We start from the raw sequence: 24253 nt of genomic DNA, 5'->3' as shown, positions 1-24253 counted from the left end.
CAATGCCTGATTTCATCTCATTTAGCATTATGTCCTCCACTGTGCTTACCTCACCTCTAACAAGATAAACTGATACATTCATCACACTGACATTGCCTGCCCCTGCAGTGTTTTGCCTGATGTAGATTTCCTACACTTACTTGTTCTGGTCCTGCCAATCCCTACACCAGTATTGGCAGGGCATCACTACACACCTAAGAGCTTGCATGATACACTCCTCACTGCACACCTGGAAGGTGTGCCTCCTGGTCGTGCACTGCAGAGGCAAAGAATACAGGGCCACTACCCATTTCATTGACTTGGGGCTCCTGCTGGCCAAACGCCTCATCACACGGAAGTGGAAATCATCAAACCCCACGATCTCTGCATGCACAGTCCTTGTATTACATTGCATTATTTGTAATGGGATGCTCCGCAGCGGAAATATTGTTGCATGTAATGTTTGATAATGCAACCAACAAAGTTTTTTTTTTAAAAGTATAATTACGCCTTTTGTTGATCTGCTGAGCTACAAGTGTGTACAATAGAAAGTGTTATTCCCATCGTCCGAAATTATGACGTGTAGCCTGACAACCATTTTTAATCACTATAAACTTCATTTGTATTTCTCTATCAAATATTAGATTAGTGTTAATTATTTTCAATCCTGGCTGTAGAGAGAATGATTTTTACTGTGTGACTCGGAGATAATTGTTGTGAATAATAAGGTCTCCTGGACTGATGGACACCCTCCAATTAGCTTATTCTAAGTGTCCTGCTTGAAACTGCCTGCAGCTGGCAGTTCAAATGTTAAGCCGGCTAACAGCAGCATAAGGCATAGCATTTGTGTGGAATTAGTGAGTAGGGGCTCAATGTACAAAGCCATTTTAGAGTTGCAAAGCCTGAGATTTACAAAATTACAGTGTTTTCTTAATGTACAAATTCCCTTTTATGATTTGTAAATCACAAATAGGATAGAGCATTAAAGGGGCTTCCCCCTCCCGTTTGAGATTTGGAAATTAATGTATCAATGGTTTGTGACTGTGACTGCAACTGCAGTCGCAAGTTATTGATGTTTCTGGGGTTATAACTGATTTGCAAATGGGACACCTTCCTGTTTATGATTGTGTCAACCAGCCTCGGAGGATGCAGACAGTGGTCATGTCTTTCCAACTGTCTAACATTTTTTTTAAAGAAGCACCTGTGTCATTAATTACTATGGTCTGCTTTAAAAAAACAAAAAAAAGTTTCCTATTTGAGAAAGCAAGTGCAAGGATGCTTATGTGCTGTCCCTTAGAAGCCTCCATTCCTGCATTGACAGCCATTCACAGGGGGATTGAATAATTAATATTAGGGAGGTTGTTATGCTATCCTCTGCAAATAAACATTTTCCATTGCCCCATGTTTTTATGTAAGTTTCCTCCCCAATTGCATTCACATTTGCACACCAGTTAGTTGGCAAATTGCACATCACTGATTTATGTATGGAAATGATACATTAAGCGGCAACATTCTTCTGCCTGGAAGGTGATTATGGCTCCCGCCTTTCCAGTCCTATTCACTTAAGAAGAGACATAAATCTGTCTGACTACTGATAGCCACAAGTTTTGTTCAATCCTTCCATTTAACATATGAGGAACATCTTTTACATTTAATTAGAAACAGTGGTCCTGTAGGACTTTTTTTTTTTACTTTCAGGAAGGCTCTTTGACATAGAGGAAGCTATCAATGAATGCTTCTGGAGTCGGAGGTCTGGGGTTCAGGGGCCGCAAGCGGAATCAGCCATGTCAGCCAAGCACCGCCATCTTTCCTCCCTCTGTATCGATCTTAAATCGATTGGTTTTCATGTTCCAAATTTTTTTAAACAGCGCACAGGCAAAAGATTTAGCACCCTCCCTCACAAGCCTCAGTTTTATCACTTTTGTGAGGTAAAAATCATTAACCAGCACGTCTTAGACCACCAAAATTGGGGAGAACTACTGTTAATGTAAAAAGAAAACTGAATAAAAATCTGAACCATCCTTCACACTGCCCAATTTTTTCACTTACAAAAATTAAAAGATGAATCCTAACACAGTCTACAATTGCAAAATAAGAATGCAAAGCATTGAAAATAACAAAAAATGTATAGATAAGTAGTTTGCTCACAAACTCCCAAAAAACTAACCTCTCTTCAACACACCCAAATCCCTGTCAGGGAAAATCCTGTCAGAGAAAGGGCTGATGTATTTTTTTGGCTGCTCTTGGCAGAAGTACGCTGAAAGAAAAGAAGGACAAGCAAACACACATTACACCTTTCAGTAGAGAAAGTTGTCCATTTTGTAATGACTGCCTGATGTATATTAGAAAAGCATTGCAGTCATATATGCTTTTAAGTATTTTTCAGTAACTGAAAAAGACAGCCTAAAACAAATTCCTTATTACTAACTTGACATATTTTTCTTGTGCTAATGTTTCTTATAGCGAAATTGGTATGTTGACCATTCACTGCTAGTTTTGAATACTTGATAATACTTTTCATATGTGAAGACTGTTTTCAGACAAGAAAAATAAAATACAGCTAATCTTAAACATGACAAAAATAAATGTAAGACTTGGTACATGTGCTTATTTCTTTTTTCAATAGTTGTTTGCTATTGTAATCCGGATATGTAATCTCATACATGCCGCATATCATTACAGTTCATTGGTTACATACCTTCCATTGTCTCTAGCTTAATGTTTAGTGAGAACCAGTGGTGTATGATTGCTAATACTGGTGACTGAATTTGATAGTGATGTTTACCTCTACTGTAACTTGGATTATGGCCTCATTTCCATTACCTGACAGTTCATCAGCTCTAGTCTCTCCATTGTATCAAGATTTTTCCTTAATGACTAGGAGTTGAACATGATTGAAAAGGGCTATAACTACATGTGGCCCTGCCATTCTCCTTTAGCACACCTTATTTCTTGCTAACTTGTTTCTTCCTTGTTTTCTACTTGGCCATAGACTAATCATGGTTTGCAGCTTTACACTTGCATTCAAGCAGCAGAGCATGATTGAAAAAGATTGTGTCTAAGTATAACACTATTCCACACACCCCATATACCTCAGGCCATGCTGAATATCTCTTCGCTGAAGGGTCTCTTTGACAGAACTTTCATTTTCTCAATCTTTATTCTTATTGACAGGTTATAGGGCATAATTGAAAAGGGCCTGTATCTGAATTTCATAGCACAACTCTCCCCTGTATAAACCTAAATTCATGGTATCATGTTCCTTCTCTGATATGTTTTAGGCTTAAACACTTAGAAACGTTGTATTTTGGTGTCAGATAAATTGAATTAACCCCTCCACCAATTTGAGCAAGTATAATTCAAGAACTCATAGTGAAAGAAAACATTATGATTATTCCAATGACACTACAAAATTTTAAAAAAAAACAGGGTACACAATAAAGTAATTTCAAATCATAAATAATATGTCTTTAGAGGTTAAAGATCAAATGTCATGACACCTCTACCAATTTAACCAAGGAAATTAAACTAATTTTCACCACAATTCAAATAATGATACACTTGTGAGAAATAATCCATCCGAAATTGAATAATGACCTTGAAATACTGATAATGAAAATGTGTATTTATAGGTCAAAGGCCAAATGGCATGGTTCCCTCCAACACTAGAACTAAGGAGAATGTAAGTACTTACCATGAAGATTCCAATGAAGCTTCAGTTACTACAAATGATCTAATGGATTAATGACTTCAAAAGACTTAGAAAAGTGTAATTAGAGGTCAAACGGCAACAGGCATAATCCCATCCACCAATGAAAGCAAGGAAAATGCAAGTATTTATCATGACAGTTTCAATAATGCAACACTTTTAAGAAATGATCCAAGGATAGTGAAAAAACGGCCATGTAACACTTAAACAAGTTTAATTAGAGGTCAAAGGTCAAAAAGCTTAACACCTCCAACACAGTAACCAAGTAGGATGTGGGTACTTATCATGACGATTCCAAGGAATAGATTGACCATGAAACACTAACAACAATGAAATTAGAGGGGAGGAGGAGCCTAGCGCGCAACCAAGATGGCCGCGTAGGTGCGAGGCTCCCGAGGACCTCCGTGACCTCCTACATAAATCCTGAAAATATCCTGTCCTAGATGAGGGGACTGTGTTGGTGAGCCCGAGCTGAGGTGTCACCCGTTTTCCGTTTCCAAATTGGACCTCGGACACCGGCGGGAGCACCGATTGAGGTTTGCGGCCTTCTCCACGCCGGCCCCCCGGATTGGAGTTGCGGGGCGATCCGGAGACAAAGTGATCAACAGCGGCGGGCAGGGCTGGGCGACTCGCGTACCCCGCACTTTCACTTTCGCTTTTGCACCCTCCTTGCTGCGTAGGCGAGGTTGGGTTGCGGGGCGGTGTGCGGTGGTGTGGCCTCGTTGGGGTGTCCTGCTGGCCCGCCGGCTGTGATCCTGTGGTGGCCCCCCCCCGGAGCCCGTGAACTGGTTTGTCGGCCTTTTCCGAGGTGATTGGCACGATTTGGGGACTGAAACCATGTCCACAAAGCAAGATGGCGACCGGGCAAAGGTGAAATCGACCCGCCGTGGCGCAGCCCATCAGTCCAACAGCATGGACCGCTACACCCTCCAGAAGGGATCTCCCGAGGTGCCGCGTAGGTCCCCTGAGGGCCCGACTGATGCTCCTGCGCTGCCCGCGGATCTGACCCTGCGAGATGTCATGGGCGCTATCGCCGAGATGAAGGCCTCGGTGGACCAGCGCTTTGACACACTGGCGCAAAAGATTGACTCGGTCCACGTGGATGTTGGCCTGGTGAGGGCCGATTTATCCAAGACCAATGACCGGGTCGATTCTTTGGCCCACACCACCTCGGGCCTTACAGCGGACGTGGCGGCCCTCCAAAAGGAGGTGCGCCAGCTTGGCCAGGCGAGCGCCCTGATGGATCGTCGACTGGAGGATTCCGAGGGTCGGGCCCAGAGGAACAATGTCCGCATTGTCGGGGTGCCGGAGGGACGTGAGGAGGCGGCGGCGGACCTGTTTGTGGAGGACCTGATTCTCACCCATCTCCAGCCCCGGGGGCTGAGTAAATTCTTTGCGGTGGAACGTGCCCACAGGGTTCCCGGAGGAAGACCTAAGGCCGGAGCCCCTCCGAGGCCTCTCATTGCCCGGATTTTCAACTTTCGGGACAGAGACGCTATCCTTCAGACTTCTAGGCAACAAGGACCGGTCAGACTTGACAATATGGATGTAAACTTCTATCCTGATTTCACCCCAGCGGTCCAGAAGCAGAGACTGAGCTTTCTCGGAGTCAAACGTCGTCTACGGGATCTGAACCTCAAGTATGCGATGCTTTTTCCAGCTAAGTTGCGGGTGGAGGTGGATGGCCGCACGCACTTTTTTGATCGTCCCGAGGCAGCCGGGGACTGGTTGGACTCCTTGCCCGGGGATCGGGGCCGGGGGGGTGGGGGGGGCGCGGTTGGAGGGGAGGGCTCGCCGGATCAGGACTGAGGGACTAATAGTAGGCCTCGCTCTGGACAACATTGTCGTCATTTTTGACTGTTCGTTAAGTCTCCCTCCTGTGGAGGTGGTACGGGGTCTCTTGGGGGCTCTCCCTCCTCCTCTGGGGGACTAGTTAGTTTAATCATTCATGGGGCGACAGGCACACTGCACTTTGGGGGGGCTGTTTGGGCTCATGCAGGGGTGCAGGGAGGGGGGAGTTCTGTTGGGATGGGTGGGTTGGGGTGGGGTGTTGTTCGTTTTTACCGCAAGGCAAACCCTTTATTGTATTGGTGTTTTTAAGGTGCTCTCGGGGGGACGAATGATGGCTTCTGTATGTGATGGGGGGTAGGGACCTGACTTTATTGTCCTGGAACGTTAACGGACTGGGGGATAGGATTAAGCGAGGTGTGGTCCTGCAGTATTTGAAACGACTTTCGCCAGATGTGGTCTTTCTGCAGGAGACACACCTTATTGGTAATTCCTTTTGTGCCATGAATCGGCGTGGCTATCGCTTGGTGGCCCACTCGGGCTTCACGTCGGGCTCACGGGGGTGGGCATCATGGTGAAGAACTCGCTCCCGTTGGAAATAGACGAGGTGCGCCATGATGAGAGGGGACGCTACACTGTCTTAGTGGGGAGAATGGAGGGTAAAGTAGTTGTCTTTGTCTCAGTGTACGTCCCACCGGGGTTACAGTCTACGACTTTTGCAGACCTAGGGCGCCTCCTCCTTGACCTTCCGGGGGGGCTTCTGGTGGTTGGGGGGGACTTCAATGCGGTGGTTTCTGGGACCGTGGATCGTCACCCCCCTAGGGACCTCCCCCGGGGGCAGGCGTGGCTGTCCGGCTTCTTAGATACACTGGGATTGGTGGACTGCTGGCGCTTAAAACATCCCACGCAGCTGCAGTACACTTTCCACTCGGGTGCCCATGGTAGCCTCTCACGGCTTGATTATGTCCTTGTCCCTGCGGCCTATGTTGGGAGGGTAGGAGAGGTGCGCCATTTGGCGCGGGGTATTTCAGATCACTCCCCGCTCCTGTTGCAAGTTGATGTCTTCCCGAGGGGGGAGGGCAGAGTAGCTCCAATCAATGCCTGGTACCTGCGCGACCCCACCATTCGCGCTGATTTGATTAAATCCCTGCAGCGGTATTTCGATGAGAATGTGGGGTCCGTCCCTTCGGCTATCTCCCTGTGGGAAGCCTTCAAAACAGTTCTTAGAGGGGAGGCCCTCTCCTTTATTTCCCATGCCCGGAGGCGCGAGCAGGAGGAGGTGACCCGGGTGGAGGCCGAAATCGCTGAATTGGAGGGTGATCTAGAGGGTGGGGTGACGGATGCTGCACTACATGTCCTACAACTTAAGCAGGCGGCCTACAGGGCCCTCGTCACGGAGGCGGCCAGGGGCCTCTATAGAGAGCAACAGGGGCGACTGTATGATGTGGGTGATAAGGCTGGTAAATTGCTTGCATGGTTGGATAAAAAGGAGAGAGCGAGTCGTGTGGTCCCGCTGATTGAGAGGATGGATGGTGTGCGTGTCACCGAGCCAGAAGACATTGTCTCTTGTTTCGCGGATTATTTCCGCGAGGTGTATTCCCCGGTTTCTCCCTGCTCGGAGGAGGATTCCCATGCCCTGCTTAGGGATATCGCGCTGCCTTCCCTTTCGGTGGAGGACAGGGTGTCGTTAGATGCCGCTCCTACCTCCGACGAAATTGCCCTCGCCATACGCTCGGTCGCATCCGGCAAGGCCATGGGCCCGAACGGCATCCCTATCGAGTTGTATAAGCTGCGACCGGATGTACTGGCACCCCACCTCCGTGCGATGTTCCTGGCGGCCCACTCGCTGGGCTCCCTCCCGCCGGACCAACGTCTGGCTACAATCGTGGTGATCCACAAGGAAGGGAGACCTCGAGACCGGGTTACATCCTACCGGCCTATCTCGCTCTTGAATGCGGAGCCCAAAATCCTCGCCAAGGTGCTAGCCAACCGGCTGGTCGGCGTGGTGGGCGATCTGGTCCACCAAGACCAGTCCGGCTTTATTCCCCATCGCAACACGGCCCTTAATCTGCGGCGCTTGCACGGGGTGCTCGCGCGTGTCCCGTTTGTGCGGGAGCCGGCCATATTGGCCATACATCTGGGCTATGCTGGCGAAGTTTGGATTTGGCCCGGGGTTCATCAGCTGGGTCAAATTGTTGTATTCGGGCCCATTGGCGCAGGTGGTGGTGAATGGAAGAGTATCGGTCCCATTCGAGCTGGGACGGGGCACGCGACAGGGCTGTCCCTTGTCGCCGCTCCTGTTCGCGCTGGCCTTGGAACCCCTGGCGGAGTGGCTGCGGTGGCACCCTTCCATCCGTGGTCTCCGTTGGACCCCCGAGTATGAGGACCGCGTGTCCCTATACGCTGACGATATCCTTTTGTACCTAGCCTCCCCGCGTAAATCACTGATTGTCCTGGTTGATGTTTTGCGCTCATTCGGCCGCAACTCAGGCCTTGTCATCAACTGGGCTAAATCATGTGTGTATGTGCTTTCCGGGGAGGCTCCCGTTCTCCCGCGGGGCTGTCCGATCCAGATTGCCTCACAGGGGTTTCGGTACCTGGGGGTTTACATTACTCTGGACCCGGAGGCCCGCTACGAGCGGAATTTGCTTCCCCCCCTCCAGCGCTTGAAGGAGGACGTCGCGCGCTGGCGGCGCCTGCCGCTTTCGCCGCTCGGCCGGGCGGCATTGTTTAAGATGATGTCGTTGCCACGCTTCCTGTACGCTCTCCAGAATACTATGGATTTAGTCCCGGCGCGCTACTTCCGTGAGGTGGAGAGTCTACAGCGCCGCCTGTTCTGGGACGGGAGGCCGCGTATTGCCCTGGCGAAGTTGACGCTCCCATGGTACGACGGGGGGATTGCCCTCCCGGATATTAAACGGTATTACTGGGCCTCCCAGCTAGCTGCAATTAATCATGGCCTTTACGGGCCCGCCTTAAACCCGGCATTTGAAATGGACAAGATGCTCCTGCCTGGTGGCGACTATAATCGAGCGCTCTACTCTGGCGCGCCCGGCCCCCACCTGACGGGACCTACGCGTGTCATGGTACGAGTATGGCACGCGGCTAACGCAGCTATGGGGTGGAAGGACCGTTTGACCCGGGTATCACCGTTGTACGCGTCTGAGAGATTGGGCTCCCTGTGGACCTCGAAGGGCTTCGAGAAGTGGGACACGATTGGCATCAGTAAAGTGGGGGACCTCTGGACGAGAGGGGGATTTAAAACATTCGAGACGCTGCAGACGGAGTTTCAGCTGCAGGGCAGGGAATACTTTCGGTACTTGCAGGTCCGTCACGCGCTGGGCTCAGTCTTCCCAGACGTCGCCTCCATCCCGGAGTCTTCCCCCCTGGAGGATAGAGTGCTGGATGGCCACGTTCCGGACAGCACGATCTCCCTTATTTACAAAAAATTGATTAATGACCGCTCGGGCCTGCTGACTGGCCTCCGCGAGGCTTGGGTTGCCGACGGGCTGGAGTTGGACGACGAAGACTGGATTTCCGCGGTGGCCTCTCCGAAGGAGGTGGCCATACCGGCTCGCCTTCGCTTCGTCCAGCTTAAGATACTCCATCGGGTTTACATGACGGGGCCAAGGCTTCTGCGTATGGGCTATGCTGAGGATGGGTTGTGTAAGCGTGGGTGTGGCGCTTTGGCGACTTTTTTGCATATTTTGTGGGAATGCCCGAAGGTGGAGCGATTCTGGTGTGGTGTGCATGAGGTCCTGCGAGTGGTTACGCATGTCGCGCTGCTGCCTGAAGCGAGGAGATGCCTGCTGAATGTGTGGGAACCAACTGACTACTCGGTTCCGCAGACGCGATGGGTGACTCTGGGATATATGATAGCTAAGCGTGACATTGCTCAACTGTGGGGATCCCAGAGGCCCCCGGCGGTGTCGGCCTGGAAAGAACACATGGATTGGTGCATGTTCCGAGAAAAGGTGGTGTATGTGGCGAGGGGTAAGCCTGGGGCATGGGTGAAAGTATGGGGCCCCTGGAACGCCTACCGCGGGGGTATCTGCGCGCCACCACTGCTGCCTGCGGCCTCACCAGCCCCGTCCCCTTAGTTGACTCCTTTCCCTAGCCCCGAGCACGGAATTCCCCCAGTCCTCGATCTGTTCCCCTTCCCCTCTTTAGACTCCTGTGGATGGCTGGGGTCCCCCATTCGGGGAGCACGTGCTGTTACTTTCGATTGCAGGTTGCCTTGCGGGTGTGGTTTTTGTGTTGTTTGTATAAAATGAAACTGTATTGTGGGGTCAGAGTGATGTGGCCCACGACGCTGATACCTCCTATTTTGCTCCTTTGCAACGCCAAGTGTTTTTGTACGTATGTCATATGCTCCTGTCATTCTAGCGGCCGGCCGGAAGGTTGTAGGCCCATACTTGTATATTCTTGATATTGCAATAAACGGTTTCAAAAAAAAAAAACAAAAAAAAAAAAAAACAATGAAATTAGAGGTCAAAGTTCAAACCTCTTGAATCCCTCCACCAATGAAACCAAGAAAAATGAAAGTGTTTATCATGATGATTCAAATGATGCAACACTAGTAACAGATGATCTAACCATAATGGAATAATCACCTTGAAACACTAACAAAAAGTGCTATTAGAGGTCAAATGTTATGACCTCTCCAGCAATTTGAACAAGAAAAAAAATATATTTTCATGTCAAGTTCAACAATACTACACTTTATTGAACCAAAGGTAACAGAATAAAAACAAAACAACTTTAAAAAAATGTGTATTCAGAGGTCAAAGGTAATGTATTTTGACTTCTCACTCAATTTGACTAGTTGACTTGTGAGTTCAGACATTGACCATTCCAGTGATACTTCACTTTTCAAAAACAATTTTACTGTTACAAAGATACAATTTTTTCACACTTACAGGAGCTACCATTTAGGGTCAAAGATCTAGAACTGTGACCTTCAAGAGACTATGCATGAAATCATACATCACTTGTTAATACAATATGCATCACTACTGTACATAAAAGTCAGAAAATACATTTTGAGATGTTAATCATAGCTCCAATAACAGGATTGAGATGATTATATGAATAACATCAACAAACAAAATAGCATGTTAGCCATATTATAGTATGTAAATTGGTGTCAAAAGCAGCAAACATTTATATTTTAGTATATTTACTAACAGTATTCTCTAAAACATCCATTGTGAAACAATTCTACTAGACTTATAGATTCTGTACAACAATTGAAACACGTGAAAATTGTATGTGCCTTATATCTATGTTATAGTATGACAATTAGCCATAAAAAACACAACAAAAAGAAAATCAAAATCTGCCTTTTTTTTAACCTGGAAAACAAACAGAATAATACATATTTCTGTGCATCTGCTTTTGGAAAACACCGTTTTTTATTATCCTAACAATGCTGTCAGTTACACTTATCATTATCAAAGTCACCTGTCGCCCATTTTGAAATTTGTCATGTGACTTCAGGGTGTTTTATAAATGTATGTTTTGTATATAAATTGATAGGACAGGAAGTACTGAAAACAAAAATATATAGTTTCCCAACATTATAATCACAATTAGACAAACTACAGCAAGTGATAGCAAAGTACTCCAAAAAGTCATTAAATGGCTTGGCACTGTATGATTTTTAATGGGCACTGATAGGGTTCATAGAAATACAATGAACTTTACCTCAGTATTCTAATCCCTAGCAGTGCATCCACATAACCAATACACATAGAATAGCATCACTAAACTAGAAACATGCGTAACACAAATCTTTAAGTATTGAAACCAGATCACCGTTAACAACAACACTTACACATTTATGAGTATCTGAGAGGCAGAGATTTTTCACGAGAACATCTGCGGACAACTACCTGTATTAAATTATAACAATCTGTCTTCCCAGTAATTTTATGAATTCGATCCAACCTTGTGAAGTACTATTCTCTTGATTGTGATTTTTCTGAAATCCTTTCCGGTCCACTTTGACCACGAAATAGAGGATGTGCAGTATTCTGTTTGTTCCCATTTCTTGTAACTCTGCTGGTGTCTGAATGCTGAGAATGTATGATGCTATAGAATGTTGGTACATGGTCTGCAGTGGATGCTAGAAGATGGGCACAGTTGGAGGGAGGATGGAGACCTGACAGGACCTTTCTGTTGTTGATTTAACCTAAGGGCCTAAGCTAGTTTGTGCCTTTGGAGGGGCATAGATATTCCATTCAGCTTTTTTTAAGGTGCCCAGTGTGGAGTGACCAATATAGATGTTGCATCTCCTGCTAGAAGTGTGGTTAAGGCTTTGGACAGAGGTCTTGTGACAATGTGCAGCACTAGGCGAATGAGGATTTTTCTCTTTGGTGCAAGTTAATTGGCGCTGGAAGAAGAGGGTGAGGTATATAGAGGATAACAGGGTAACTTACTAATGAGAGAGCCTCATCAATGTCTTTGATTCCAGACCTGGGTGTCTGAGTGGGGGTGCAGGCCATGTAGACTTGAACATCACAAAGGAGGGTAGTAAGCTGATTATGATTTGGGACAGGCCTGGAGACATTGAAGAAAGACTACTTAAGGCCGTCCAGTCGCTTTGGAAAGAGAAGAAGCACTATCTTCAAGAACATTGAAGATAGAAATGAGACTTTGTTGTCAGAGAGTGTACTGTGTCCTGAAGTCATGTGAAGTCGATATATCTCTGGCATTTGTCCAATTCTGATGTTAAAATATGACATTCAGTTAATTAATCACAGGTTTTTTTTAGCATTCATGAAGTTTGTATTATTATATGTGCTTCTTTAAAGAAATGTGCCTTGTTTTCCACTAACTGTGAAGTGTATTAGGTTTGTGAAGAGATTAGTAGTGATTCTTGCCTATTGACATGTATTATATACATCTTATTGATAATACTTCCGTTTAAGTTGACTTCTGTTGTTTGGAAATTGCAGTTTAAGTTAATGGCTGCAGTGTGCTGAATACTTAGTACTGCAATACAGGTTGCAAAATGTAAATTATCCACCTGTAGGATATTAGGGAGTACTGGTGAAAATGTTCACTTGACTCCGAAAGGAGTATAATTAGCAGTTATGCAGAAGAGGGTGTAGTTCCCATGTTTTATTTGTTGTGTATATATGTGCTGATTGAGCATGTCCAAGTGTGCTGGAAGTAGGGAAGAGCAGTACCCTATAACGAGAGATACAAGTGTAGTACACATGTCTGTTAGTGGAAACTGGAGAAAAAGCAGTAACATGTCACTAGAGGTTAAATCGAGGAGCACCCCCATGGTATGCAAAGTTGGAGAAGAGTAGCACCTTGTTGCTAGAGGTTGTATGCAGAGAGTACCTTGTTTCATCTTCCTCAGAATCCATCAAAGTCTACTAAACATAGGTCTCCACCTCCTGCAACAAAGGACTCAAATTTCTCCACCAGTGCCTCCATTAGTTCCAGTCAATCTCCAGGCTCCTACTGCTTTACCGCTCCACAGAGTAACACCTGTTGCTAGCCTCAGTGATTCACTCTTGGCTAACCTAACTACAAAGAATAGGAGGAGAAAAGGAACACAACCCCCTTCTCCAGCAAGAAGAGAGCTAAACATTCAGGTAAGTCCACATATAGTATTCATCTCATCCCAGTGGAATGACATAACCATAGTTTGCGATATGTTGGTGATGGGTGTTATCTAGCGCTGCACAACAGTGTTAGTCATTATGGAAATCTCATCAAAGACCAATGCTGCTGCTGGTACCTGGTTTCTTGGAAGTGGAGGAAGAAAAACTCCTGCTTTCACCATGAAATAAATGGACCCTCCTTTGCTGCTTAAAAAGTACAAGCCACTTGAGCAAGATTCATCTTTCGTTATGTTTGATCCTATACTAGAGTCTCAGTGGTTAGGCAGAGGTATGCTAAGGTCCTGACCTCTTGATTTCTCCTAATAAATAAATCCATTGGCAATTTGCAGGAGGATGTGTAGTACAACAGGAATAGCCTTGAAAGTGGCTAGTTCCTCAGCATTACAGGGCATCTGTGACGGAGCACTGTGTGAAACAATGCAATCATTCACAAAAGATATTCTGAATAAGCATGGGCAAGACTTTGCTGATATGCTGCAGAAGGTCCTGTTGGTATCTAAATAAATGACTAGTGATTCCATAGATTCTGTGGATCTAGCAATTTCTAAGTAACACCATGCATGCTTTATGCTCAAGTCTTCCTGGCTCAAATTGATGACTTGAAAAAACAATGCTCACATAAAGATTATGAATCTTACCTTACCTCTAGCATTCCCCTTTAGACCTCTTGCTAATGAGGAGATACAAATGAGGAAAGAAACAAGGACTGAGTCATTGAACACAGTAGACCTTGAAAAGAAAAAGAAAGATTTCAAGTCACAGCACAAACATGGAGACATGCGAAGTACCACCAAAAAAACCAAAAGAGGATTCAAACCCCTAACCCAGCATATTGAAAACAAAATTAACACTGCCAATTGTACATCAGGGAATGTCTTGTAGGCGAGTTAGTCACAACAACAAGATTCCGCTTTGTAGAAGCCCCTACCAAACTCACAGCAATTACTTCCCTTCCACAGGATGCCATTCTAGTTGAGGCAAGTATCTCATAGCATCGAGAAGAATGACGAAGCAAAACCAGATGTAGATAGATACTGAATATTGAGCAAGATGGTTATGCTCTTTGGCTCAAGACGTCACCACCAACAAGTCCACTCAAATGCCAACATAAGATGTTACACAAGGAAACCGGCTTTCTTCATAAACATGGCTTCGAAAAAATCCCTCCCCAGTCAGTCAGTGGTTGCTCAGCCTTTATGCTTGTTGACGACCTACTTGTCATCGCTGTTGAAGGTAGAAAAAACACATCTTTGGCAGATGACTGAGGATATCATCTCCCTACGTCCATCAGCCATCTCTCCACTAATGATCATAATGCTGCTTCTGGTCCAAATCGTGAAGCAAAAATAAGAGGTGCATGACACTGCCTTTGAAATGGGATTCAATTATTGTGCACCTGGCAGCTATTTTATAATATTGATGATGATCTCATTCACCCTCGCCCTCCTTAACCCTCCTTGTTATTTCAGAAGATCATAATAGTTCTTGAAAGATCTAAAATATCCCACCAGAATTCCATCTGTCTTGACATTGGGAACTGAACATAGTGTTGAATCAAATCATGTCGGCCTAGTGTGAAGGAATATATAAGTTGGAATTGAAGTCTGTGCCCTGGAAGGTGATGCTTCTCTTGGCCTTTATATCTTCGAGGCTAGTTGGTGAGATTCAGGTTTTCTAATCAAAAAGCCTTTCCTGTATTTCAACAAACAACAAACAAATTCAACATTTAGGCCCACGTTGCTTTCCTAGTTCCATTTGAATGAATCAGTGGTGCTCTTGTTTTTTCATCAGTCCATCTTCAGACATGGCATGGACATTGCATTTTCTCAGTGTTTTGGGATGCTTGAAATTCTACATTGACTAATGATCTCAGATGTGATCAACTCTTTCATCACTTTTGAATGCCTGGAAAGAGTTTGCCCTATCATGAATTAGGATCACTGCTTGCTTCAGCTTTTGCCTTAGAAAGGTAAATCTCTTCTGTAGGGGATAAGCATCTGACCGATCTACGAGATGTGTGTATGGTACACATTTACCAGGCACTACCTACACCTTTTTGCAGTGGCAGCTGTTTCGGCATGCTCAAATAGTTATGCACACCCTATTCCACTAAAGGAGAGCCTGCTTCCAGCTTTTTGTGTGATGATGTCATTACTGTCATTCTGATTTAAGCATGTGAATTTATGAAATCTCAAATTCTGGAAAAGAAATGTTACCTGTAAATACAGTTCTCCAGTATTGGTATTTTTCATAATTTCACAGGTGACCTTACCACCTTCCTGGTTAGCGTTCATCGTATTAAGTTCACCTTGTAGTCGTGTGTTATGAAATTTGAACAAAAAGGAAAGTCGAGTGATTAGAAAACATTGCCTCATTGGCTGGAGTTCCAAAGAGGCGAAGGTGCTACTAAGTACACATTGCTGTTTTCCCATGGCCATATTCAGGCTGGTTACTGCAATATCGGAATACCATGACTAACTAAGTTTGGTTTTCAATTAGTTTTAAAGGTAAGATTTTCCTCCATTGATTTTATGGTAAGATTTTTCCCTATCCAATAACTCTTCTACCTGTTCTCTACATCTGTTAATTGTGGCTTTATTGTTATTTGTTACATTTGTATCTTATTTTCTGAACCTGATGTGGACATTGAAGTTCTCTAGTTCTTGCTACCTAAGGACAACCAATATTTTACTCTTTGAAGCCTTGGCATACCCAGATAGGGCAATTTAATATATCTACCACAGATCACTAAATATCAGTTGACATCAACCAGATGGCAATACCTTAATTCACCTATTATTTACCAGTCCTAGTCAATTGAATATCACATTAATTGTGTATGCAGGAATCTAATAAACTAATCACACATGTTGCAAACATAGGTACACTAAAATGACGACTGCTATTCCCAAACTAATTACTTTCCATAAAAGGTCAAGTGGTAAAATTGAATTGCATTGCTCTTTGTATTTTTTTACAAGGTGTACCTGATGCAGAGGAGGATCATAAACTGAACGATTTGCACAAAAGACGAAGTCTCCTAGCTATCTATTGCAAACTAATTGTTTTCAACGTGGTGGAAATGACTTCAGCCTCGGAGATCTACAAGCAGTATATGAAAGTATGCAATTACTTCTACCTTATTTGTATCTGTTGGCTGTTAAATGACTCAATTAGATGTGGGACATTTATTGGATTCCTAATATGGAAATGCAGTTTGAATACCTCTGCTTCCGTTGTTAGAGATCGTGTGAAGTGAGAAACTCTGTTTAGCCTGACTAAAAGCATTCTCAAAAATCCTTAATGTGTTAGAGTATACTTTTCATTGCTGGAGAAAGAGTGCATTTAAGGCTATTGAACATATGTTTATTTACATCAGAAATATGCTGATACCTCAGCTTGTGGTATATCTAGAAAAAGATGGGTAAAGTGACAACTATCAAAAATTCAATGAAGCCCTTTAGGCTACGGCCAACAAATAATTATCAAAGATAACTCACTTGTTAGACTGTAAACTCAATGAAACTGAATACCCACATTATGACCAACTCTGATGTTTTATTATGCACTGAGCATTGAGAGAGTTGGCTGTTTCAGCGAGAACCCTCTTTGAGGGGCTTTTTTTTTCTATCATGTGCACTAAAGAGGTTGTCACCATACCGTATACCATCTTTTTAGAGTCTAGAGCGTCTTCCCATGTGGCTCCTAGGAGTAAGTCTGAAGGTACTTTACAGAGGGAGATTACTCTTGAGGATTGGGAAACACTTTGATATGAAATATGTAAAAGGTCTTTTTATGTAAGAAATAAAGGTTTACTATACGTTTCTATGTGATTACTATTACACCCCAGCTATATTTACCTACATATTTCCCAATACTATTCCCAACTGTTGTAGGGATTGTAGCCCCAGGGGTAATATATTACACATCCAATTGAGCTATCCCAGAATTTACCCCCTTTCGGAAATCAGTTTTAAAGTTGATTAGGGAAATTTTGGTATACTCATACATGAATATCAGGATGTAGTGCTATTGGGATTGAGACTGGCTGGTTACATGGGTATCACAAGAACTGAGCGAGCATTGAACTGGCAAAGTCTGGTAACAATGAAACTAGCTATTACTTATCAATGGAAGAGAAGAGATCCACTCAATTTTACTCGATTATGAGACTGGTGAGAATGTTTCGGCTAGGGAATGGTTTATTGCAAATACTAAAGGAGGACATTTGAAATTTGATAGGGCCTGGAACGGCGGGTCCCCTTCCGTCATCACCCCTTTCGTCATCACCTCATTTGAAGCAGCTTCATTGGCTCCCAGTTGCCAAGAGGGTTGAGTTCAAAGCCCTGACATTGGCATTCAGAGCCATTAGGGGCAAAGGTACATTATATGTTCGGAATAGGCTTAGCCAGTACCATAAGGAGAGAGCCTTGTGATCTAACCACCTGCGAGTCCTGCGCATCCCGAGGTTTGCCAAGGTTCGTCGAGGTGACAGGTCTTTCTCGGTACGGACGACCAAGCTCTGGAACACTCTGCTCATCCATCTTCTCATGGCTGAGTCCTAACACTGATAAAGGAAATATTTTAAAACCTGGCCCGTCAATCAAGCTTAGATAGCAATGGCCGAACCTGTTCTTCAGTCTTGCTTTGAGAGCAGGGTGTGCAGGATAAAAGAGATACAGCAAAATATCTAGATTGAATGGTATTATGTAAATATAAAAGTTCAAAAGAAGGACCATAGAAAATATAGCACAAATAATACACTCTGCTTTTCCAAGTGATTTTCCACAAATAATGCATTTTGCTTGTGGAAAGAATGCACCCGTTCTGCCAATCAGTACATTCTTTGAGACCACTTTGAATCGGACTAGACCTGGCAGCATGCCAGGAACAGTGCTTTTGATATTGAGCTTAGCAAAAAGAAAACTGGGCCTCTTTCCCTTTTTGGCAAGATGCTTATGATTAGAGTACCCACCTAAGGCCATATTTCCAGTAATGTTCTGAAAGTGTGACCTCAGGCTCTTCCTGACATCCTGGTCGGCCATTGTCAAGTGTTCTATTCATCTTAAATACCAGCATGTAGATTTTTACATTATAGCCTCTATGATTATGCAGATTTCAGTATGTTTATATTTGCCTACTCTTTTTCATGATTTCAAACACCTTCCTTACTTCAGCTATATTCCTACCACAGTCCACACATGCCAGAAGGGGTGGTTTTTTGCTCTAATCACTTACCATACAACCAGCTTTTCCTTCTTCTGTGAGGGTTATATTTTACTGTTCCACTGAACTCGTTTGCACATGGTAAAAACATATGGAGATACCTGTACCTCTGTAAAGAACCTATAATTCGTCTGTACACAGTCACAATCCTCAATAACCTAAAGAAGGTTTATCCACAAACGGCAATCACATGCTTAACACACCATTTAGTTATGTATATTGTCATAACAAACGTGCGTCTGCTGCATAATTAAGGTCTCACAATTAAGATTTCAAATATGAGCATCTCTTCAATTGTATCTTGTTTATCATACACTCCGGATAGGAGGGTGTGGAGACTTCCTCAGTTTTGTTATTTGCAGCAATCTTCAGCAGTTGGTTTTGATACAGTCCTTCTCATGCTAGGTCCACATTTCCTTACAGCAGGCTACTCCAATTTTCTCAGTTGTTTTCTAATACAAATAATGATAGAAAAGGGGGAATTGCTATTCTGTTGTGATATTTACTTATAGAAGCCATAATTCCATTTTGAGTATTTGTAAAAGAGTGCACTGAGAAAAGACCCTGGATCATTTCTAATAGTGTACCATCCAGTTGGTCGGAATTAGGAGGGGACCCAAATAGAGTGTCTAGAAAACCACATAAGATCTAATGATCTATTTTAAGTTCTCAGCCTTAGAGATATAGACAGACCTCCATACATAATTGTAAACATCATCAAATATCCAATAGATACATCACATGCTGTTAAACCCTGATAAGACTTCCATGAAAGTGAGCCTTTAAAGGTGACCGCCAAGAATTAATACTAAAGGACCGCTTTTATTTTTACCACCCAAGAACCAGGATTAAGTTCATCTAGATTTGCCACAAACAAGGGTTTGAGCTTTTAAGACATTAATTGTGTATATTTGCCCATCAGATCTTATTGCCTGTGCAACCCAATCCTGATCTATCAAAAGATCCAGCTTTAGGGGGACAGCTAAGCAGAGTTTTGGGAGCGTTTAAGGATGTCATAACGGTTCAGCGAAAAAAGAGGGCAACAAGCAAACACCCTGCTTGGGTGATTTTCTGTCATTGTTAGTGATGAATGAGTGACATGTTGATCTTGTTGCATTTGGGCTCAATGTAAGAGGTCACGGAATGCCCAGCTTCAGCAACTTGTCACATAATAACTTCATGTCAAGTGTCAAATGCCACTTGAACATCAACAAAATAAAAAGACTTCCACTAGCAGTTATTGGCGACTTCTGAGTAAGAGTCCACAGTTTGACACAGGGCTTACCTCGATACTAAAACCCACCTGCTCCCAAGTGACCATATAATTTGAAGTAACTCACTTGTTCTTTTGTAAAACAAGAAACCTACAACGACTTTTCTTCTAACATTAAGGACGATCAAGCATGTTCCTTGATAAAACCTGTCTTCCTTCTTGAATATTGGTTGAATTACAGACCAGGGTAACGGAATACAGCCATTGCATACTATAAATTGAAAAAGAGTGCAGTGAAGCGTGTTCCACTACAAAGGAACTCTGTTTATTCCTGTGCAAGGTATGCTATCTAAGCCAAGGGCTCTTTGGTTCTTGAATTACCTTATTAGCAAGTTGAGACTTCCTTATTCTACTCTCATGGGCATATTCCATGTCAACTTTTACAGTAACTTCATGAGTTTCATTAAAATTACCTAACAACTTTTCCAAATATTGAGCCTGCACTCTCTATTGTATATTATGATCTGGAGAAAACTGCAAAGAAGCATATTTGTTTGCTAGTAAGTGCCAAAGGCATTGAGAATCACACACCATAGCACCTTCTCCATTTCCTCCAAACTCACAATAAATCCAATCTGATTTTTAAGTCTGAAGAGCCTTTTATATTTGTGACTCTAGTTTTGAACTGTTGTAAATTCTCCAGGTTTCTAATGCGGAGACTTAAATTGAAAGGCTTTTTAGAGGGATTACTGGCCCCTTCTATATCCCCCATCAAACCAACAAGGGTCAAACTTATTTTAAAATTGCTTTTCACCAAGCTCGAGATCGAACTTAAGACTGTTTTATATTTGAATGATACCACTAATAGAATCTCAATCTTCTATACCATATTATGTTGAGAAATTAACTAAAATATCGTCTTTCATACTCCTGATTCTGTTGACTTTGATTTCATTTGAGTCGCTGTTTTGTCAAACTCTCTTGTGCTACGTTATAAAAATGAAAGCGATAGGAAAAGCACAGAAGTGTACTTATTTGCAAATTAATCAATAGATTTGGACATGAGTATAAGTTTAATTAGCTAGAGAATCTTCAGCTCAACAACAGTTTAAAAACCTGAAAGGAATCTATTGATGGCATCTAGAAAATGAAGTGAACTTGAATGCTGGTTTTCTGCTCTTGGATAATCAAGCCTATCACAGCTGTTCCCATTAGGAATCATAATCCTCAGTGAATTACGTCTCCCTTCACCATCTAAGTTAACACACTTCTGTAAATATGGCCTATTCATAAGTAAGTAAAGAGTGGCTGATTTGTCTACATATCATTTTTGACCTGTTTGAAAGCGGCAGATTGTTTCTGCTTCCAGTGATTTCAGTTTTCTGCCTGACCAAATACCATCATTGACAAATCTGTTTTGACATCCATAATCACATTTAAAACATGTTTTTGTTCTTTCATCTCCAGTAGGCAATGATAATATTGAAGTACTTTAGTGACACCACTGCGATTCAAGTGGTTAATTGCTAAAATTAATTTGAGCTTTCAGCAAGGCAATCATCCACATCAGTGCTCTCTGTTATCTTCAGCTATGGGTCGAAGTGCTGTGACATTGACGTGGTGGGCAATTTAATAACACTAACCACAGGTAAAGGATCATTCAATAATGTCTGATAATCATCCCAGGGAATATAAGAGCACAAGAGGATATCAATTGTTGTGCTACAAATTTTGATTTCTGGTGGTATTTATTAATTCAGATTTTTTAAGACCCTGTAGGACAATTCTCAATTTGAGTGACTACTTTTGGGTAGCAAGTTAATCTCCAACAAGCTGTGACACTTTAAATGTACCAACGCTTTGTTTCCTACTTCCGTTCTATTTATGAGTTGTTATGATTTTTTTGCATGAAAACCACCTACTTTCACTTCACACCTCTGCCCTGCACTGTAGTTACTAAAGAAATGGAGTTCAGGGACTGAGAAATAATTGGAACATGAGGTTGGTTGGTCTTTATAATGTTCATTGCCCGTCATTAAAGAGAGCTTTGCTTAGATTTCTCTCAAGAAGCAATAGCAGAGCTCTCTAAACTGCCCTACAAACCTTTCTGTAGTAACAGCATAACTGTTGGAGGATCGGTTATTGTTAGGAGTAAGTTTGCACCTACAACTAGCAATAAGGCCACCCAGCAATATAAGGTCCAGGCAAGATCTCAATACATTAGCTCCTGGCTCAACCCTTGGTTGGTGGCTGTGAGCCGGCAGGCTTTACTCAGGAGACAGGTATGTAAAGCATTTGAATACACCATTACCTTAAATAAGTAAGACACAACACACAATAAAAATCCCATACCAGTTTACACAAATAGGAAATATTTGTATCTTTAAAATGACACCAAATCGACAAAAATCCAATGTAGGAACCAGAGATATGACTTTTTTTTTTTTTTTGAAAAACCTTTATTGACATTGCAAATAAAGACAAGTATGGGCCTACAACCCTCGGGGCCGGCCGCTAAGCAGTGAAAGTAACAGCAAACAGATTTTAATCACATGCAGCACCTCGGGAAGCAGATTCTCCATGCTAGTATTCTCTTGTCCACCGAACAGCCCAAGAGGGAAACCAGGATATAAAAGGTTTTCATTTTACAATAAGGGATAGAAGGATCAGGTGCCAATCAAGTTCTCAGCAGCGAAAAATGGCAGGCAGAATAGTGAACGTCAACAATAAATAGCAATCTATCAAGTCAATGGCGCTGAAACAGGAGGTTCAGGATGTGGAGAGATATGACTTTTTAAAGATTAACCACTTTATAGTGTTTAAAAACATATAGCTCCAACCTGGGACGTCTGGTCACGCTTGACCAGGACAAAATAAAAGTTTGAGGCCGACCGCGATGGAGCCCTGGTTAGGTCCACTAGCGGGAGACCCTAAACAAAATTTTACCTTCGGACTTAGGAACATTTCTGGAGGATTTTCTCTCGACATTGTGCGGTCCCATCCAGCAGGCCGTTTTCGATGCGACATCATCGGATTACTTTTTCACGAGGCCCCAGTAAAATCCTGGAAGTTTGGAGCTCCTGAGCCTTCAGTGGGACAAACCTGAAATCCGTGTCGCGGTTGAAAGTAGTTGGCTTGACTCTCGACATCGGTCTGGTCCACTTATGGAGCTTTTTCCTAAAGCTCCTCCAAACTTCTAGAAGGCACTTCTTCCTGAAGTTTCTCTTGACGGTTCATAGTGTCCAAAGGGTCTAGAAGCTCTTAGATGGTCCTTGGAAGTTTGGACTACAGTTCCCACAATGCACCTGGTCAACTCCATAAAGTCCACTGGAAGCACTCCAGGCTGGGAACTTCTTGAGGGAGATGGTGCAGGAAGCTCTGTTAACCTGTTGTTTTTCAGGGAGTCAACTCCTTAATCCTTTTTGAAGCTGGGCAAAATCCTCAGGGCTGTAGTTCAAAGTGTGCAACAGGAGCAGTCCTTCAGGGAGCAATCCTGTGTAGTGCAGACCAAGGTTCCAGCAGGGAACTCCTTCTACTTGTAGTTTCAGGCAGCAAATGTGAGTTATGTAGCTTCCACAATTGTATTCAATGATCAGGGACAACAAGCTGGGGGCACCCCTGTCCAATGTAGATATTGGGTGCCACCCAAAAGCATGACAGCTCCTCCAAAATGTGGCATATTCTTGACTCACAAAGCACTGCACTTTAAAATTCAAGATGGAGATTTTCTCCTCTTTGGAGTAAGAGCTGGTTAAACTAACCCACTGGGGTAGTTCATTTCCATTAACACTCCCCCTACACCTCTTGAAAATTCCATTCCCGGGTTTGCCATCTGGTTTGGGTTACATGAACAAGGGGTGGTAGGCCTGGCATTCCTTACCGTCCTGCTCTCTCTTTGAAGCCCTGATTTATTTTCCCAACCCACTTTCTGACCCATCCTCTGCAGCTGCAAAGCTCTCCCCATCAGATAACCTCTGCTCTATGTGGCCACTTATCACCTCATCAAAGCAGCCTGGCTAAGCTGACCAATCAGGAGGGTCTACTTAAAGGCTGGATGTTGGCTCACAGAAAAGAAAGGTCTATAACTTATTTTCTGTACTGGATATGATACATTCAACAGTTGCAGGTTGTTGGATTTATCATTTTCGATCTTTTAAGTCTTTGAATGGCATTATTTAGCCCCCTCCTAGCAATAGTTATTTGTAACTAGCATACAATGTTAGCCTATGGAGCTAATAATCTACTATGGGGGACAACAAAATTGGCGGTTGTTTCCTCAACAGGGCAAATAAAACATCTTTTATAATGTCCCTGCTTATAGTTACATGGCACCCCACCCCTGGGGCACCTAGGGTAGACTTTAGTGGTGACTTATATGTAAAAATAAGTTCCAATACCACTTTGTTAGTACCTGTACCACTAAAGTCGAATTTGCATGTAATTTATTTTTAAAGACATTCTGCAAAGCAGGGTTGCCTTTAGAAATGACAGCAGGCACACAGCAGTGCACACTCCAGTGCGGGAAATCTACTGGACCTCTAAACCCGACTGCCCTATTATATACTAGAGACTTATAGGTAGTTTGAATACCCACTGCTCTACTAGGGACTTGCAGGGTCTGTCATTGCCAATTGTAATTATACCTAATAACCATATACCTTTTTCATCAGAGCACTGTCTCTTGAAGGTACCTGGCAA

The 24253-nt window shown here is 43.5% G+C and overlaps 1 protein-coding gene across 1 annotated transcript in view; it reads left to right on the top strand.

Annotated features, from left to right (window-relative positions):
* Positions 1-24253, top strand: part of LOC146805567 (cohesin subunit SA-2-like) — a 627511-nt gene that overhangs the window by 502477 nt on the left and 100781 nt on the right. Inside the window, exon 25 of the mRNA XM_085622843.1 lies at positions 16098-16237. Within this exon, the coding sequence (XP_085478969.1) occupies positions 16098-16237 (140 nt within the window). The remainder of the gene's footprint in view (positions 1-16097; positions 16238-24253) is intronic.

This window comes from Triturus cristatus, chromosome 8 (assembly GCF_964204655.1).
Source record: "Triturus cristatus chromosome 8, aTriCri1.1, whole genome shotgun sequence".
Classification (NCBI taxonomy): Eukaryota; Metazoa; Chordata; class Amphibia; order Caudata; family Salamandridae; genus Triturus; species Triturus cristatus.
The sequence above is the reverse complement of the archived record's forward strand: the minus strand, read 5'-3'. Positions and strand labels throughout refer to the sequence as shown.